Genomic DNA, 20,933 nt, shown 5'->3' with positions numbered 1-20,933 from the left:
GCAGCTTCCCTTATAACAAACATATATTGAAGCAAGTCTTGAGCTTGGTCTGGGTAGGCTTGAAGATAAACACTAGAAAATATCAGAAAAGAGTCTGTCCATTTATCAATGGAATAAATTTTTTCAGTTGAGGCTGTTGGCTTGGCTACTATCTGGCCATTTTCATGAACACAAAGAAGAGCTCCCTGTGGTGTTTCCTTCAAATCAGTTGCAGTCCCCTTCAACAAAATAGCCAGATTAATGAATTTGTTTTGTTGAATATTTAATTTTATTTGATTGGGCACATATAGTCCCAAGTTTTCCCCACCACACCTCATTAATTTTGGTTGCTCAGAAATTTCAAGCATTGAACTATTAGAAATTGATTGAGTCACACCAGAAGATTTACTTGGTAAATTTAAAGACTCTGAGATAATTCTTTCAAAATCTATTATTTTCTTACTATTTGATGCATGATTGCTGGTCTTCCAGGAAAGTCAATCTTTCTAGTTCCTCCTCCCTTGCAGCCTTCCTTTTTGTCCCTCTACCTCTTCCATGCATTGTTGTTTTTAATTAAACTTATTTAAAATAAACCAAAATATTGAGATTGCTTTGATTTTTTTAAGATTGAATTTTTCAAAATTTTCTCTAGTCTTTCCAGTGTAGAAGCTGAGGTGGAAAGGAACAGTGTTTCCCATGTGACCCCCAAACAGAAAGAATAGAATAGTGTTTATTTCCAATCATTTGCCTTCTCAGGCATACAATTACATAGAATAAATATCAGTACATTAAATGTAAATGTAAATAAACAAAACAATAAGATAACATAAGCTAATTCTGATTTGATAACACATTAAAAAAAGGACTAGTAACTATATGCATTCAACAAATGACAACACATAAAAGAAATATAATTTGTAAAAAAGCCTCATCAAATAACTAACCCACAATATCTTTGGAGATGCACATTGACAAAGACTAATGATGTTAATAAATAACCGTATTAAATTAAATAATTTTGTGTTCATGAATTGACGGTTACCAATGGAATTCCTGAAACATACATTTTATTTAGAAATGGAAACAATGAATTATGACATTTCTAGAATATATTAATATATATTTTATTGCCAGGTAATTTTTATGCCACCGCAGCATCTGCGATGCATTGGCATATAGCGATCCACTTGTGTGTGTGTGCATGTGTTTGTATGTGTGTTATATAGATTATTTAGTGAACTTGAAAAAAAATCTTCTTGTGAAAAACTACTAGTCCAATTTCAACCAAACTTGATTAATCCTGGCAGGATTAATCCTTGGGTGAAGGGCTTTCAATGTTGTTCAAAGAATTTTTATCCATGCAGAAATCTGGTTGCCATGGCAACCGAAAGGAATTATAAGAATAAATTTACAAAATCTTCTTAAAAAAACCACAAGGCCTAGGGCATAGATGTTTTGCATAAGGCTACCAAGATTGTTTAAATTATAGCCCTGGGGTCAAAATTGGTCCCACCCCGGGGGTCATTGATTTTCACTATATGTACATACAGTAAAACTAAAATACCTTCTTGTCTAAAGATACAAGGCTAACAGCTTTGATATTTGGTATATGATATCATCTATAGGTACTCTACCAGAGTTGTTCAAATTTTGCCTCTAGCGTCAAAATTAGCTTTCTCCAATTCAGAGAACATTTGTTTTAGTTTCTGTTTTTACTATGTGTACATAATGAAAATCAATGCCCCTGGACACCAGGGGCAAAATTTGGACAACTGTGGTAGAGGACCTGTGGATAATATTATAAAGCAAACATCAAAGCTCTAAGCTACAGCTTGGATATTTGACATGAAATGTTGTTTGGTGGACCTATATGAAGATTGTTTGAATTAAACCCTTGGGTCAAAATTGTCCAAGGGGACAGTGACCTACTTTCTTGTCTTTTGATGTACAGCCATGAAATTTGGACTATTTGCACAGTTTGAGTTGTAGAATTGAACTTTGATATCAGATTTTGATGATGTGAACTACTTGTCTTTTGATGTGCAGTTATGAAATTTAAACTATGTGCACAGATTAAGATGTAAAGTGAACTTTGACATCAGCTAGCCTAGATTGTGACAAAGTGTCTTATTGTGTTGTCCTTTAATGTACAGTCATGAAAATTTTGGCCATGTGAAATATGACCTTCATCACCAAATTCACTAGACTCAACTGCATTGATGGATCCCTACTCTGACCTTTTATATGAATAACAATAGATTTAACCACTAATCTAAAATATTACAATATAATCCATGTTCTAATGTCAGCACACCCTTTGTTTGATAACACAATTATTATCCAAAGTATGGTTTTACATGACTTACATTCCTGTAATAAATGTTGCCACTTGTACTTATCACCTTCACAGATGTGCCCTTTTGACTTACAACCCTACACATATCATTTGCCCAATTAGTTAACATTTTAATTCTTTGTTTCTGTTTCCTGACCCTATTTCTCAAACTTCTTAAGCACTTTTTTCATGCACATTGACACATTCAAAAGTACTGCACACTATAACCAAATATATGATACAATATTTAAAAGAAAAAAATATTAAAAGTTATTATTCATCCATAGTATGATGTCATTCAGGCATGCTTTAATCCGTCGCAAGGTCTCATCGTGTGAAATGGCTTCCTTTGGTTTAAATGCCATGTACAATTGCGAATCGTCAGCGTAGAAATGATGTTAGAGTTTATGCTTCCCACAGATTACGCCCACAGGTTTGGTGTACATGATGTAATTCTTCGGACCAAGAACGGACCCTTGTGGCACAGAAAATGTCATACATACAGGTTCATCAATAATATTGACAGATGACCCACTATCAATTAAAACATCAACTTTTTTATTTTCAAGGACAATTTGGAGAGTGGCAGCATTCTTACCAGAAATGGCGTATATTTCTTCACTGCTATATCCATCAAAATTATCTTTTTCTAAGAAATTTACACTTTTACTTTTACACTGTTCTGTTTTCCACATTTGAAACATGTTACACCTACAGACTTTTTACACTGTTTACCATAGTGTCCGATATCCCCGTATATAACCTGTAACACTTTGCTGTGCTAATGTCATATTTCTTCCTTTGTCGATGTTCGAAAATCGAGGCTGTGCTTTGTCTTCTTGATCTAGAGCGCAATTTGTTTACTTCTACTTTGTCGACTAAATCATCTTTCTTGTCTGACATTAACATCACATGGGTGTCAGATAACTCATAGGTTCTAGCTACTTTCTGGAGTCTTTCTAATGTTAAGTTTTTTGTTGCTAACAATATTTTTCTCAAATCATCAGATACACAAGATTCTAAAACATGATCCCGAATTTGGTCGTCTTGGTCAATAAACTCACAGGTCCCTGCCAATTTCGACAAACGAACAACATAGTTATCAATTGTTTCACCACTTATTTGTTTTGATTGATGAAACACATGCCTTTCATATTGAATATTCTACTGTGTCATCCATATTTCCCAGTTATTTCACTTTGAAAATAGGGCCTTGTCTGGTTAACCTATTTCGGCAAGTTGGATTTATCTTAAATTTCTCCTAATTGCTTAATTTCTTTAATGATATCTTTCATATTTAGTAGGTGGATACCTTTGATGTTCCTCTAATTTTTTGTGGAGTAAGCAGTCTCTAGGGTCAAGGTCACTGGTTTAAAAAATAAATATAAACATTTTTGCTCATACAGCCTTTATTTTTTAGTTGATGGCTTAGTCTAATACAAACATGCCATGGGATGTGCACCTTCTTTGCGTGTAGTAAGGGGTCATTTGGGTCAAGGTCAATGCTACCAATGTCAAGGTCACCAATGTTAAAAATAGATGTTTACATTTTTACAGGTGTATTAACCTTATTCTATAGACAGATGTTATTTATAATTGATAGAAACATAAAATTTGATGGAGTAAGTGGTCAGTAGGGTCAAGGTCACTTGTGCTAAAAATAGATTTTTACACTTTTGCCCATTCAGCTTTTATTTATTGACAGATGTATTTCATATTTGGTAGGCAGATAACTTACATGGTATTCTTCCTTTGGATGGAGTTAGGGATCAGTTGGGTCAAGGTCAACAGTGCTAAAAATAGATTTTTACACTTCTGCCCATACAGCCTTGATATATTGACAGATTTATTTCATATTTGGTAGGAAAATCAGGTGCATGATATTTTCCTTTGAATGGAGAAAGGGGTCAGTTGGGTTAAGGTCACCAATGCTAAAAATAGATTTTTTTACACTTTTGCCCATACAGCCTTTATTTTAAATATTGTTACTGAAGAATCTTAGCCGGGGGCATTTGTGTTTTACAAACACGTTCTTGTTTTGTCTTTAAAATTTATCTCCATTACTCGTCGCCAATGTAACATTCTGTTTAATTGAGGATTATTGAAATCAACACCTTAGCTTATAATATACCTTTATTGTTTTACATTCATACATACACTGTAACTCATCTAAAATACATGATGTAGAACCTTTACAATGTAAGTAAATGACTTACCTATATAGATGTCTGTATACCAGGTCTGGATGCACTAACTTGCCTGTCAACGGATTAGTTTCACCTAGACAATGTTGCCTGCAGCACCAATGGCTGCTTCTAGAAGAATCACCCAGAATCCCAATGGGCCCTTTGCCGTTAGGGGTTACAGCCAATCAAGGTTATCAAACATATACTCGCTTACTCAACCTATCTCTTACCAAGGTCCGTGAGCACCACAATGATATACATAATGATAACATATTAAACAACTATCTAAATAGATCCACCTCTTAGGTATGTACTAAGTGTCAGTCATCACAGGAGCCCCTTTAATATGTTAAATCAACGAGTATTTTGTGAGATTCACCAGTGTGGTGACAAAAAAATAATAAAAAGTAACAAATTATTCATAAGTGAATGCAACTAGCAATTATGTTTTTTACATCAATTTAGTCTAATAACGTATCTTCAATATTTTAAACCAATATACTATGATACATGAACGACATTTTATAAATCAAATAATGCAACACTCTTGCAAGAATTACATGTTCAAAATAAATGCACCATACAACCAAATAAGCAAACACATTCTTTGTTAGGCATATATGGTTTTTCAGTCTTAAATTCTAAACAAATCATAAATTTACATATGAGCCACGCCATGACAAAACCAACAGAATGGGTTTGCGACCAGCATTGATCCAGACCAGCCTGCGCATCTGCGCAGTCTGATAAGGATCCATGCTGTTCGCTATCAGTTTCTCTACTTGTTAATAGGGTTTGTAAGCGAACAGCATGGATCCTGATCAGACTGCACGGATGCGCAGGCTGGTCTGGATCCATGCTGGTTGCAAACCCATTATGTTGGTTTTGTCGTGACGTGGCTCATATCATGTTTAGCAGTCTTATTTATAACACATATTTCAGCTTTGATTCATGTAACACTACCTGTGCTCTTATTATGTACCTTCTTTTGTATCAAATGTTTCAGTTTATTTTTTCATCTGATAACGATAATAATAGTCTTCATAGCGTACTGTAGAGAGGAGTGGTTCCTCCCCTCGATATGTTGTGTATCGTATTCCTGTTCGTGTCCATACCTCTACTTCCGTACGAAGTGTACGTCTCTCTAATTCCTTGTCCTCATCAGATAGTTCTATGGGTTCTGAATCATAGTTGATTTCATCATAACCGTCTCCATAATAACTTAATCCACTAGTATCATGCTCAACACTTTCATAATTTTCGTCTGTAGATGAATTCTCACTTTCACTGATTACACTTTCGGTATACTGCACATTTACTTCACTATCATCTGTTAACAATTCCTTTTCACTAAAACTTTTATCAGTTTCTTCTGTTTCAATATCTGCTTCTTCACTAAACACATTGTTTACATCTTCACTTTGAACACTTATATTTTCTTCCTTGATCATTTTTATCTTTTTTGTAACAAATACTTTCTTTAGTATTGATACTTTCTTCCTCTTCTTTAGCAGATACACTAATTTGATTTTTTCCAATTTACCACATGTGTCACTTCTCTTTTTAATTAACTTGTTTCCCTCATTAGTGGAATGTCCATCATGAGTAATGATTTTCCTCCTTAACTATATGGAGCGAGATTGTTATATACCGGTAAGAAACATTTGGAGCAATTTAGAATTATGGAGCATGTCAATATGAACACAAATAGGAGCATTAATATGTTAAATCAACAAGTATTTTGTTGAATTCATGACAAAAATTAATGACCAAGAAATTTTCCACTGTATTGCTTTTCTCATATCGTCACAGAACATGTCGGCATCTAAATTCTTTGATAACTCTTCTTAGTTCCAATGTCATGTCGCATTGCTTCGTTATCTTGATGCTTATACCAAGAGCCATTGAATCGAACAATCTGTCAAGATCAGTTCTTTCCGTAGCTGAACAAATTCTGTAAAAATCAGAAGACTGTAAAAATCAGAAGACTGAAGTCGTTTTCCTTTTTTCTCAATCCAACAGTCATTTGTGTTTTGACCATGTGTAATTTCCTCAATTTGTTTTGTAATCTTGTTCGGATATTTGATTTACTTTCATCGCATTCAGCAGAATATCCTCCTGGGGGAGTGCTAAATAATCATGGTCATGTGCATATATAAAGCCCTTTCATTAGCTGGAGGGAAAGTCTGAAAAATTGGAGTCATTAAAATTCCTTTGAAATTCATATAATTCATGTATTATAGAAATAGTCTTTATACTCTTCAGCATTTCTGTAATTTTGTGGTCTAGGGTCAAAATCTTGAAAGTTAGAAACTTCATCTGCTCCAGCTACATTTAAGTTTCTAGCTTTTAAAGATGAACCTTATGTTTCTTTGGCTTATGAAATGATATCAATTTTTCTGTACAGGACAGTTCCACTTTAAGTTCTTCACGAAACAATAACAGGCAAAGAGAACAGTTTTAATATTAAAACTGTTCTTTGTACAATGGCCTAAAGGACCTTCAACAGCTCCACATTCACACTGAGTTTCAAAAACAGGACCATTTGGTTTAACTTTTTCAATTTTGCATGACATGCACTCTTTATAAAAAAAAAAGGGTCTTCCGCTTTACACACCCATAGATAAAGAAGAAATTTGTCATTGTACAAATCGGAAACCATCTGATGAAATTCTACATTAAACTGGTATATAAATTCACATCTATGCTAAAATATGACAGGTGGCATCTCAACCTCGCTGTGCACATCTTTGTAACCAGTGACTTATGGTATTTCCATACAAAATTCAGGAAAGAGATCTGGTTAAAGTTGTTGTTCCTCTCATAAGCCTCCAATCTGTGAAATAAAAATTAAAAACTATTATATAATATAACACACATAATTGATTAATGATAACAAATTGATTAAAAAATGTTTAAGTATTACCCCAGATACTGTCATTCAAATGTAATTAATATCAATACAAACTGCATTTGAGCCAAATGGTTATAGTCAGAAATGTTTACTGATGCCCCGGCATTAGCCGAATTATCAGCATTTGCGCGACACATTTTGATTTCGATTCGCCCTTGACATCCTGCTTAAATTTCTACCACATTCTAACAACTCATTAACAGGGAAAATACAAGATGATCAAATTATTTCATCAAAATCAATAATTCTAGAACCAGATCTTGTATCTTGAAAATTACCTGGATTTGGCTGCAGCAAACGATTTTGATCGACCTGTTCCTGTGTACGTTGGCTAACCGCCTTTCTTTTTATTCCCCTGCCAAGACCCGGCATGAATACGAGGATGTAACCTGATTTAATTTTGTTAGATTCAATGACCGGATTTAGCCAGAACAATTGCAGATACAGTTGCATACATAAATTTATATACCTGTGTCCGATTGTATCTGAATATTAAAGTCACGTGATATATTCAAGACCCACGACTCAGGAACCATCGATACCAATGATGCTTTGTGCGAAAAATAAAATATATTATTTATATTGAAAATAATATGTATTGTTTACGTTATTCAGTCCTGAGCTGCCCTAATGAAAGAGACCTAAACTGCTACGCCATTTCATCTACCTTTAATGAAATAATCTGTATTAGTTTGTTTTTTGTTATCATACACGGATCAACACTTATCGAGCACCTGCTGAATCAAGGGACGTAACTGACCGATATCCCCCTTTACTTTAAATTACATATAACTTTTCAACATTACATATAAGTAATTGATAATTAAATATAACACTTGCATTGCAAGTTTGGTATGTGTTTCGTACTTGTGGTTCTGTCCTTAATGAGTTAAAATGAAGACATTATTACATATAATCCTTTACACACTTTACACATTTAACAATCATACAGAATAACAAACAATATAATGTTAAGAATTACTTACAGGATTGAGGGAAGAAATAATGAAAAAAATCATGCGATAGCCACAACACCCCTAAATTGATAAACCAATCCATCTGTCTTGATCAACAGACAATCACATGGCACCTCCTGAACACCATCAATTTGGGCACCTACATACTTCTTCACGAAATTTGCATAACTGAAGTATGTGTTCGGGAAATGCTTAAGGTATCTCATTGCATCTGCTTTAGTTCTAGAAAAGCAATGAAGCTGTGACACAGCTGATGTAGGGATAATGGCTTTAAGGATATATAGTAAGTCAACATAGGCATTGCTACAATCTAGTGGATCCATAGATTGCCCTCTTCAATGCAGTACCAGCACATGCCTCTCCTCCCACATCTGCAGACATTGGCACAGAACATCCTTCTGCTCAGGCCAAGATGAAGATGGGGCTTGATAATCCAGACCCACTTCTCCTAGACCCAAGACCTCGGGCACAGATACTAAACAAGTCTAACAAGACAAGTTTGTTCCAGTAAGCTGACTTACTTTGGTTGGATGAATCTTCACAGTCATGAAACAACCTTGTGCCCTTAACTCTCCATTATCTTCTGAAAAGGGGTAGCCCAACGGATTCACAAAATTTGCCATTCCAGAGCAACTCCTATCACTTTCATCCCCAGCTAACAGCTACAGGTCTTTAGGCTGTGCCATGTTGACCAATTCTCCCACATTGACAGAGAATTGATTCCTTCCTGTCTAGCCAGACAGACTACAGTAGGTACCATTAAAAACGTAACGGAAACGGACACCAGGCCATTATACATTTGCAAATTACACTCGCTTTCCGCTTGTTTACAGATCAAGGTCAAGCCAAAATGGCTATACAAGTAGAAATTTTGTATCTTTAAAATCTAAAATATTCCATGTATTGACCCTCTCTGTTTACATACGAGAACAAAATTAGCGGCAATGACATATGAGTGACGTTTTATGTCAACACCAGTTATGTAAGGTACAACGTAAGTCCCTGTACTTTTTACACACAGTTTTAAGGCCGTGGTATTACATGTATGTACCATTTAGCTGCACAGTTATGCATGCGTACTGACACTCAATCAGATACATTCATATTTTGGATGTTAAATTGATAATATGCCATTTTAAAAAGGTCACTTTGTTATATCCTTGGAATTTCCATGTATGTGATATTATATTTAGCTGTATTTTTAGGTCTTCATTTATGTTTTCAATGAAGAAATATTGTGAGTCATTGGAAATCAAAAATGATTCAATTGCTCTTTTAGGACATTCAATCTGTTATGAGGCTATAATTTGGTAGGTTATCCTGACTTCAAAACATGTAAATTGATTAATTCAAGGATGGTAATGTGTATAGATAGTTTTGATGCAGACTGTAAGAACATTTTTTTTTAAAAATTTTGTTTCAAAAAAAGAAACTCAGTTTCCAGATAATAACTCTTTAAATGTGATGCTGAATTGTAGTAATATTTGAGCCGTGTCACGACAAAACCAACATAATGGGTTTGCGACCAGCATGGATCCAGACCATGCTGTTCGCTATCAGTTTCTTTACTTGTTGTAGGGTCTGTAAGCGAACAGCATGGAACCTGATCAGTCTGCAGATGTGCAGGCTGGTCTGGATCCATGCTGGTCGCAAACCCATTATGTTGGTTTTGTCATGACACGGCTCATTTGGTTCATCATAAAACAAAGGTTGAATTTGATTTCTTGCCACTGATATATAAGCGCTAGACTTTTTGCTATCTGCAAACTTTATCTTTGATAAAAACTTTTTAAGTTCTTGATGTATTGTCTTCATACATGTCCTCAACAACCTTTGGGACAAGACCTTCAAGTAGCCCAGACTAAACTTTATCTTCATTTATAATTGTCAAGGTCAAAATCTTGTCTAAATTTTGCTCGAGTTTTGCTATTAGTGGGCTTCAACGTTATTTTTTAAATGGCTTGTCTCTAAATTTGAACTTCACAAGTTTTCAGGTTGGATGTTCAAGAAAACCAGCCAGAACATTAACCTTCATTAATGACTTTTGAAGGCCAAATTAAAGATTTTTTAACATTGTAACTGTCTATAAACTTGGTTATAGTGAATGGATTAACTTCAAATCAAGATTCTTCAGGATAAGATCGACATATTAAACTCGAATTGACCATGGCTCTTTATGACCTTGGCATTGAAGGTTAAATTATCTTATTTTCATTTAAAACTTTTAAAAGAGTATTTGAATTATCTTCAAATTGGGATAAAACAATCCCTTGGATAAACCTTTGCAAAAGGTTTAACTGACCTTGACCTTTAAATGACATTGACTTGTAAATGTTAAATTATTTAATTTTGCTTTATTATCATAGTTTAGGACAAAAAGATTTGCTTCCAAACATATTGAATATTTAGATGTGACCTTAAATTGTCATTGACTTTCAATGTCAAATTAATGGTATTCTCTTGCTTGTTTTCTGTAACTGTATATAACTTCATTATTTATAAATGGATTATTAAGTCATATTAGACACAATTTTTAGTCCAGGACCTTAAAGGTGAAATTGATGATTGTTAGCTATATTTGGCCTTGTCCTGCAAGTGCTCTTGCTCTGTTTTTGACAGAAAACATGGTTTCTTAATAAAGCTCTTTGTAATAATTGTTGGTACACAGATTATGCAGATAGAGTTCAAATTTAGCTTAGGTATGTGTTTGTTTATTGAAGGACTTTGAAAATAAACACATTTGCAAATGTTTTATTTAAATAAAAGAACTTTTTTCTCATTTTCAAACTTGGTGTCAAAATTATGCTTTGCTTTTGATTATCACTTACACATTTGATATAATTCAAATAAGTGATTGTGGGCAAGTGCAAACATTTGTTATTGAATATGTTTATAAAGTACTGAACAAAAACTCAGGGTTTGATATAATAAAAATGTCACTTATATTTCAAACTTGTTTTTGTGCCCCCACGTTAGTGGCGGGCATTTAGATTTACCCTTGTCCGTCCGTCTGTCCGTCCTTCCGTCCGTCCTTCCGTCCGTCCGTCCTTCAGTCCGTCCGTCCGTCCGTTCACTTTTGTGTCGCACGTAACTCAAAAAGTATTTGACCTAGAGTCATGAAACTTTACAGGAATGTTGATCAGCATGTGAAGTTGTGCACCTGGGTATTTTCGTCTGGATATTTTTAGTATTTTCAGAGTTATTGCCCTTGACTTAGTAAAATTTTGCAATTTTCAACTTGTGTCGCATGTAACTCAAAAAGTATTTGACCTAGAGTCATGAAACTTAACCGGAATGTTGATCAGCATATGTAGTTGTGCACCTGGGTATTTTTGTGTGGATATTTTTAGTATTTTCAGAGTTATTACCCTTGACTTAGTAAAATTTTGCAATTTTCAACTTGTGTCGCATGTAACTCAAAAAGTATTTGACCTAGAGTCATGAAACTTTACAGGAATGTTGATCAGCATGTGTAGTTGTGCACCTTGGTATTTTTGTGTGGATATTATTAGTATTTTCAGAGTTATTGCCCTTGACTTAGTAAAATTTTGCAATTTTCAACATGTGTCGCACGTAACTCAAAAAGTATTTGACCTAGAGTCATGAAACTTTATAGGAATGTTGATCAGCATGTGCAGTTGTGCACCAGGTATTTTCGTCTGGATTTATTTAGTATTTTTAGAGCTATTGCCCTTCACTTAGAAAATTTTTGCAATTTTCAACTTGTGTCGCAAGTTACTCAAAAAGGATTTGACATATTCATTAAACCTTACGGGCAGATTGCTCAGCATATTTAGATTTGCACCTGGGGTTTCGCTTGTGGATTTATCCAGTATTTGTAGAGTTATTTCCCTTGACTTAGTAAAAAGATTGACAGAACAGTGGCGCGGTGGGGGCACCCGTGTCCTATGGACACATTTCTAGTTATTTTTTCAAATAATAACATAAAATTTCAAACAAATCTGCCTGGGACAAAGCCAGTGTAGGTCCCTGTTGCACTTGGGTACCTTGCTCTTATGGATAGCACGCAGCAACCAGGGACAACCCTACGTACCCCAGCCAGCACCAAGTCGCCCGTGCCGCCAGAGGGTGAAATTCCTATAAGCTGAGTACCGCATGGTTTTGTTGGCATTTTCCACCCTCTGGCCCCTCCTAGCTAGCATATCTGAGTAAAAACTCTGACCAAGAGCCAGCACTTGGGGGTCCAACACCAACCTCTCCATTTCCTGCAAGAACAATGATAATCTGCTATTTTGATGTAAAACCATTAAAGCAGCATGCCTGCAGATTGATGCTTATTGTCATGAACATTTTGAAAATCTTTTTAAAAATTGAATATTGTGAAGTGATTGAAGAAAGTAATTTACACACTGCAAAATTAGTGATGCATACAATCTATATAAATAATCATAAAGAGGCCAAAATATGCAAAAAAAAATAGCATCTTCGGTAAAAGTCGAGCATTAGAAATATAAATAATGCAATGATCAGTCATTTATTGCACATATGTTATTTATTCCATTTACTTTCCTTAAATCTCATTCCTGTTTTTCTCAACTGTGATTTTCTAGGAAAATTTTGGCTTGTCTGAAGGCATACAGCTTAAAATTTGCATGTATGCTCAAATAAGGAGTGTTCACACATCAGTGTTTTTACATATATGTACAACTGGATATATTCCTAATCAATGTCAAAACTAAAAAAATTAATATGCATCAAATGCAAAAAAGAGAAAAAATTAATATTTATCAGATTTCAGAAAATAAATGAGGCTGCATCATAAGGGCAATTTACTGTTTAGTCGATAAAGTATAAATGTTTGCTGAAATTGGTCTTACATCTCTTGTTGAAACGCAATTTCTTGGCAGGCAGCCACAGCACTTGTTGTCTATGTCTGCCCCCATTTCTCGGCATCTTCCACACTTGCACCATGAAGGTGCCATTCCTTCCGAAGGGGTTGGTGATGGTGGATTGTGGCTCGGAGGAATACTGTCCTCACTTTCGCAGAGGTCAAACACTAGTCCTGGCTCTCTGTCAATAAGAGACAGAGAACTAGACTGCGCAGCTTGTCTGCCTCTATACTCTGTATCACCTCCTGAAATGTAATTATGAAAAAGCTGTGATGAAGAATATTATATATCAAAAAATGTGTAGCTATTTTTAAAACCAGTCACAAATGTGGTAAATGTACATATACAATGTACTGTATTTGTAGGTTGCAATCAGACCTGCATTACTGGTACTGCAGTATGTACTGCAGTGGTTTTGCAAGTACTGATACTGAATTACTCTTATGTGAAAGGCAACAAATGACTGTTGTGTTTTCAATGAAAAATGATTGCATTGCATTTCAGTTGACTGGTTACTAAACAATAAGATATGACATTATATATGATGTAAATATTGTTTAAATCATTTAAGTTGTAAAAATGTAATGCCAACCTTTGAAGTAAAGAATAATTCCATTTTTGTTGGCTAAATGATGTTTGCATTTTTTTTAATCTGAAGTGTACACATGTGAAATGGAAATACTTACTGAAACAAAATTAAAATATGCAAACATACATAATATGTTATTCTTGGTTGACAGTGTGAATTTATTCAAACTAGGATGTATATATATAAAATACAGGTACTGTCCTAAAAAAAATACTGGTACTGCTGTATCGGGCTCAAATCTAGTACTGGTACTGGTAATGGTACTGCATAACTTAGCAAGTACTAGTACTTAAATACTACAACCTTAGTACTGATGCAGCTCTGGTTACAATACAACCATAGAAATGTATTAAAAATATAGTTCACTGTACAGTAACAAGAAAAATATTGCACAGGCCTTGAATTATGTTATTGTACCATACTTTGAATATCCTGTAAAAGCCTGTACTTCTGGCATGAAACCTGGCATGAAACATCTTCTAGTGAGTGTCTACCAAGTTTGTTCAAATAAAAGCCCTGGGGTCAAAATTGGCCCCGCCCTGGGGGGTCATTGATTTTCCCTATATGCATATAGTAAAAACTTAAAAAATCTTCTTTTAAAGAACCCAAAGAGCTAGAGCTAAGATATTTAGCATGAAACATGTTCTAATGGGTGTCTACCAAGTTTGTTCAAATAAAAGCCCTGGGGTCAAAATTGGCCCTGCCCCAGGGGGTCATTGATTTTCCCTATATGCATATAGTAAAAACTTAAAAAATCTTCTTTTAAAGAACCAAAAGAGTTAGAGCTAAGATATTTAGCATGAAACATTTTCTAATAAGTGTCTACCAAGTTTGTTCAAATAAAAGCCCTGGGGTCAAAATTGGCTCCGCCCGGGGGTCATAGATTTTCCCTTTATGCATATAGTAAAAACTTAAAGAAATCTTCTTTTAAAGAACTCAAAGAGCTATGGCTAAGATATTTAGCATCAAACATGTTCTAATAAGTGTCTACCAAGTTTGTTCAAATAAAAGCCCTGGGGTCAAAATTGGCACGGCCCTGTGGGTCATTGATTTTCCTTATATGTGTATAGCAAAAACTTAAAATCTTCTTTGAAAAAACCCAAATAGCTAGAGTTTAGATATTAAGCATGAAACATCTTCTAGTAAGTGTCTACAAAGTTTGTTCAAATAAAAGCCCTGGGGTCAAAACTGGCCCGGCCCCAGGGGTGTCATTGTTTTTAACTATAATGTGTATAGTAAAAACTTAAAAAAAAATCTTCTTTTAAAAAGCCCAATGAGCTAGAGCTTAGATGTTTAGCATGAAACATCTTCTTATGGGTGTCTACCAAGTTTGTGCAAATAAAAGCCCTTGGGTTAAATTGGCCCTGCAACATTGGGGGGTTGGGGGGGGCCTATATACAGGTGAGCGACCTCAGGGCCATCATGGCCCTCTTGTTTGGTTATTATTATTGTATGGATATCTATATTTATCTAGATACCCCAACATTTTTGTTTGATTTCATGTAATGGAAGAAAGACAGGGCAATGTAACATTAATCTTTAAAACCACAAGCACTTTTTCAGATACAGCCATATTAAGAACTGATGAAACGGTTCATAAATCACATAATTATGTACCTTCATTTGCTGTTTCCTCTGTCGCCATAGCTCTTCAATCCGCTCTTTGTCTGTCCTCCCTAAACTCGGCTCTCTACTCCTGCTTCTACTGCCTCTTCCTCTGCTTCCACTGCCCCCTCCTCTACTTCCAGTGCCCCTTCCTGTACTTCCACTATCCCTTCCTCTACTTCCACTACCTCTTCCTCTTCTTGGACTTCCTCTACCTCTTTCTCCTCTCCCACGACTACTACTCCTTCCAACCTTCCCTTGTCCCGCCTTGCTCTTCTACCTCCTCTCCCACGAATCGGGGTAAAATCCTCATCCATAAAGTCTTCAATGTCAATCTGCAAAGCAATTCACAATGTCATTGCTAAGGATAAACTTTTATCTAATATATGAGAAAATAAATAATTGGGGGGGGGGGATAAAATATTTTAGATATTATTTTATAAGCATCAAGATTTTAAAAATGGTACAATCACTTGATACATTTCAGGCCTTCACACCTGCTGAATGTTTTCTGCCCCAAAACCAATTTATATACATGTCTTTGTGCCCTTTTTTAAAAATATATATAATTATTTACAATAATGTTACATAAAACTCATTCTTGTGTACATTATCTATCATAATTATGTTGTTTGGTATGGTTTGTAAGCCACTAAAAACAATGCAGCAAAGGTCACATGGCTACTTTCCAGTTTTAATGGTGATACATGGTTGTTGTCGGGATGGGGAAAGATTATCCAGCGAGTCAAAATGTGTATCTCCAAGCCTTGGTGAGCTTTAGCGAGCCAAGATTCACTTCCTAACACACCAGATAAAACTTTTCCTATCCCGATATCTACCATTTATTACATTTATTATGTTTTTGTCTACTTATCATATATACAGCCACGGTGAGAGACAAGTGGTTTGAAGTTTAGAACCCTTACACTAGGGAAAGACCCTTATTTATAATATGTACACAACTTGGTTTAGATTTTAATCCTACATGTGAATGTAGGTGTATAAGTTTGGGGGATTTTCAGGCAAATATTGAATATTCATGGAAATTAAATAGTGTATGAATATCTGTGGAATATTAAAAAAAATCAAATAAAATTCAATCCTGTTGAAGTGTGAGAAAAAAATGCAGTCTGAACTAGACTCAAACACAGGACCACCAAAATACTAATAACTGCCCTGCTACGTCATCATTCCCCAAAACAGTGAACAGTTACATGCATTCAATATAATATTATCAGGATCATTCAAATTCTTTAATTCGACCCCAATTCTTTTTATGGCCATGCAATGACCAAAAATCTTGTCACCCATGCTTGTAGTCCCAATAGTGAATATATATAGTATCACTAAAATTTACAGCCGAAAAGACCAAAATAAAAAAGGTCCAGAACTATTTGTAACGATCATTAAATTTGAGACTGCAGAACATATTTCAAGTCAATTAGATCTACATGTAAATACAAGAAGAAAAAAAACATATAACTTCGCATATTTACAAGTCTCAATAATATCTAATAAGAATTTTGGAGAATATTTGGCCGGACAACTTTTCAATCAGAACTAACTACATCATTAAACGTTTGTTTCACAAGCAATTACAATATAGTTTATCATTTCAGTTGCATAAACGTACTTTTATTTACGGAAACTGTTTACGCTTTTTTTCCCTTCAGGGGCCTCATTCAAGTATTTCTGACAAAAGTCACACAATACGTAAGTTTGTGGCGTCATTCGTACATCAAATGATAGATTTAAACAACATACATAAAATGAGATTAAATACTTATAAAAGATTTGTTATGGTGTGCCAAAACATATCGTTAAACACGGGAAAAACTTACTGAGCTGCTACTCGACGCCATGTTTGTTGATTTCTGACTTGATCTTCGAATGTATCCGAATGACCGAGAGGCGGAGCTTCTTATGCATACACATTTTACTTTCGATTTCGCCACAATGAGGCCAAAAATATTTACGCTCATAAAACACATTTTAATCATCTGAGCAACAAAATAGGAACGAGTATCGCTAAGAAACGTCTATTATTTATGAAATTTTGCTAATTATATTTTTATAAAATGTATTTAGTGTTGCTTTAAACATAGCGTTAGTTGAAATATTCCAACACATTTTGAGTCATATTTCTGACATGTAAAATCCTGTAAGGATATTTTTTCATGTTTAAAGGTTCAATACAAAAGTCGCATCAAAATAGTTTAACTAAACAGTCTCGTTGATAGTCTTTCACAAGATTTTGATAACATGCATTGATTTAGAGTATTGAGGTAATTTTGTTTTCCCTTATCAGCATTTATGGTATCTGCTTTTCAGCAATAATGTCGTAGTGGCGCTTTTTTCTCTCTTCACTTACGATTTTTGCTCTTCCTTCTTTTGAGAGTCTGTGCTTTCTATTCAAGTGAGTTGATAGATACTTTAACACTTTACTGCACAAGGGACAACGAGTAAGGCTGTACTGTTTATCAGTATTTTTGTGATTAGAGCTCGATTTGGAAAGTTTTCTTCCATTTGAAATCAACCTGCGACGTTCAGTTGCATCTTCAATTTTGTGAATCGAAATGATGTGATTAGATAGTTTTTTCAGAAATTTGAAGCATATAGAGCAAATGCCACTTCTGTTTGCCCCCTTCCCTTTAGGTACTTTAATAATAATATTTCCAGACTTTGTGAGGTAGGAATATGTCCATCTTATTTCGGATGTGTTTGTCTTATCTAACATACACCTTGCAGGATCAAAAGTAGAAAAGTAATTCCAAAATAGTTCTTCACCTTCATCTATATCTTTAGCTGCGAACATTGCGATTCTTGGATTTTCCTCACGACTAATTACTAAAGGACGAAATAATTTTAAGTTCGGATTTCTAACATGATTAATTAAACGTGAAATATTGTGTTCATAATCCTGGGTTGCGTCAATACAATATCTTTCTCCATTGTACCAGAACTCAAGACAATACGACAGTTCCTGATTTTTATGGTACAACTGAGCATTTTTTAAATAATCTCCCTGGTCAAATTTTGTACAAACACCTTTATATTCAATGACAAAATCACCTTTTTTGAACTGCTTTCTTGCAAAAACTGATCTTCCTCGATCTTTAACTTCTTTCACTAAAAAATTTGATTTTATCGAGTGTTCGTCCGCACTCATCATTCCCAAAATCATTTTTTCAGCAGCCGTTAGCTCCATTCCTAATGACAATTAGTGAACACTTAGTACTTATTTACATATTTGTTTCGTGCACATACCTTAACAAGTTAATCAGTTTCAGCTGAAGTGTGTTTGCTTGTATTCAGAACAGTCAAATATTATTCTACTGCTCACTTATTTATTTCACAACATGAGTAATATTTCATTTTCATTAACTCAAAAAAATGAGTTCAACCTTAATATGTAACGAATACACATATAATACAAATTAATGTATCAGCTATTTTTGTCATCTAGATAAACGATTGAATAATAAAAATACCAAGAGTTTTGTGTAACTAGAATTATTCAAACTTTTGCGCACATATTAAAGCTCCTAATCACAGCTGCGCACTTGACAAATGATGAAATTATTTTGAAAGATGATATCCAATCCGATTTACATTTGACATTTTTAAATATGTTATTTTTGCAAATCTCAGTTTCGCGGTAATACAAGATATTATTTGCTGTCTAACCTTAAATACATATACGCTCAAGTCATATCTGATCTTATTTGATACTTTTATGTTGTAAACAGTGGTTTTGATATTAATGAGATACGCGCTTAAGTCATTTCTGATCTTGATATTTATGAGTTAAAAAACCTGCATGGCCGTGATATAAAGTGTCTGAAAAATGACACGTCATTTTACAGATTTTTACAGAGCGAGAGGTTTTTTTCTACGAAACAAAACATTTTTGATAAAATGCAAATATAATGCATTTGTAATGTATTCACACCACTAAGTACTACACCTTATATCTTACATTTTAGCTATCATTAACATGTATGCATTGATAGGGATCGGTGTTGTCAAATTTTTTTTTTTCAAGGTTAAACATCCCTAGCTGTTCGGTAATAAAACACATGGCCAACCGCAATTGCCTCAACGTTTCACTTTTTAGTACTGTAGTAAGCAAGTCTATGAAGATACGACTTTTACAGATATTTTCACAGAGATCCGCTCAATTTTAAGACAATAATCAAGAAGAGCGTAGCATTTCTACAAGGTGTCATGCCCGGGTGAAATGAAAAAAGCAACCACACAAGACAAACACTGGTAGACTTTCATCTTAATTATTATCTGAAAGCTAAGCGGATCTCATTAAAAGTGAAAAATTTATCTAGCACTAGAAAGCGTAGCAGACTACACCACGATCATAATTACTTTTTCAGCATATACGAATGAAAAAATGCAGAAATTAATTATTTGCGAAAACAACAAAATGTATAATTTCCGTACCCACGCAGTGCAATTACAGGACATTAGCGCATCATTATTCTTACAAATGTTCAAGGATCGCCATTGCATTATGCACAGGTGACAAGAAAAGCGTCACTGTGAATTACTTTGTGAACTACAAGTCAAAGTTAATATTATCTACACAGCTAATATGCACTACAAATCCGAGTTCAAAATGTCTACAAAAGATTTATACTAAACGTTAGTAACATTTGTTGTTTTTTTATTCCAAGTCTATCAGTCAACTTTATGAAATGTATTTGCAATCAAGTATTTAAAAATTTAGCACACCAGTAAATGGCTGCAAATACAGCTTCATTTATTCAAAGCACATATATCAATCATTGGTAAGGGTCCCTCCGTGGCCGAGTGGTTAGAGTCGCCGACTTTGAATCACTTGACCCTCATCGATGTAGGTTCGAAACCTAGCTTGGGGTGTAGAATTCTTCATGTGAGAAAGCTATCCAGCTATATAAAGGAAGATCGGTGGTTCTACCCAGATGCCCGCTCGTGTCTGAAATAATGCACGGACGGGCATCTGGGGTCTTCCTCCATCATGAAAGCTGGAAGTCGCAATATGACCTTAATATGTGTCGGTACGACGTAAAACCCAACAAAACAAAACAAAAAACCATCGGTAAAATCTGTGGAACAAGGACCTTCATGAAAGGCACAATTCTTTAAAAGTACGTACAACACTTAATTGTAGGGGAATCATGAATGAAAAATACCTTTAATCCTTAAAAGAACAGTTTTATTAATAGGTCTGGCTGTCTTTCCTGCTGCAGAGCTGTCCATTAGCGTCTTTTCATTAACAAGCGCGGATAACATCTTCCTTGCCAAAAGGGGACCTCCAACTTCCGGGCTTTTGTCGTTCCAGATACGTGAATCAAGAATGCTTTGCACCTTAAATTCGCTCTCTTCATCTGATAATAGAAATGCGTATTTATGAATTTTAATGAGGGTATTACTTTCAACAATACTTTTTGTCATGAATTTTCATATAAGATATGTAATATGGAAGAAAATAACTCTAGAAAACG

General features: G+C 34.7%; 1 protein-coding gene and 1 pseudogene across 1 annotated transcript; both read right to left on the bottom strand.

The window, feature by feature from the left end:
- Positions 1 to 11,948: 11,948 nt before the first annotated feature.
- Positions 11,949 to 15,583, bottom strand: LOC132721229 (P2X purinoceptor 7-like; annotated as a pseudogene).
- A 2,146-nt stretch (positions 15,584 to 17,729) lies between these two features.
- Positions 17,730 to 20,665, bottom strand: LOC132721228 (uncharacterized). Its single transcript, XM_060705493.1, has one exon. The coding sequence runs from the start codon at positions 18,641 to 18,643 to the stop codon at positions 17,747 to 17,749; it is 897 nt and encodes a 298-aa protein (XP_060561476.1). The 5' UTR covers positions 18,644 to 20,665; the 3' UTR covers positions 17,730 to 17,746.
- Positions 20,666 to 20,933: the final 268 nt, after the last annotated feature.

The sequence above is a fragment of the Ruditapes philippinarum genome, unplaced genomic scaffold (genome assembly GCF_026571515.1).
Source record: "Ruditapes philippinarum isolate M1 unplaced genomic scaffold, ASM2657151v2 ctg3886_1_1_1_1, whole genome shotgun sequence".
Lineage (NCBI taxonomy): Eukaryota > Metazoa > Mollusca > Bivalvia > Venerida > Veneridae > Ruditapes > Ruditapes philippinarum.
The sequence above is the reverse complement of the archived record's forward strand: the minus strand, read 5'-3'. Positions and strand labels throughout refer to the sequence as shown.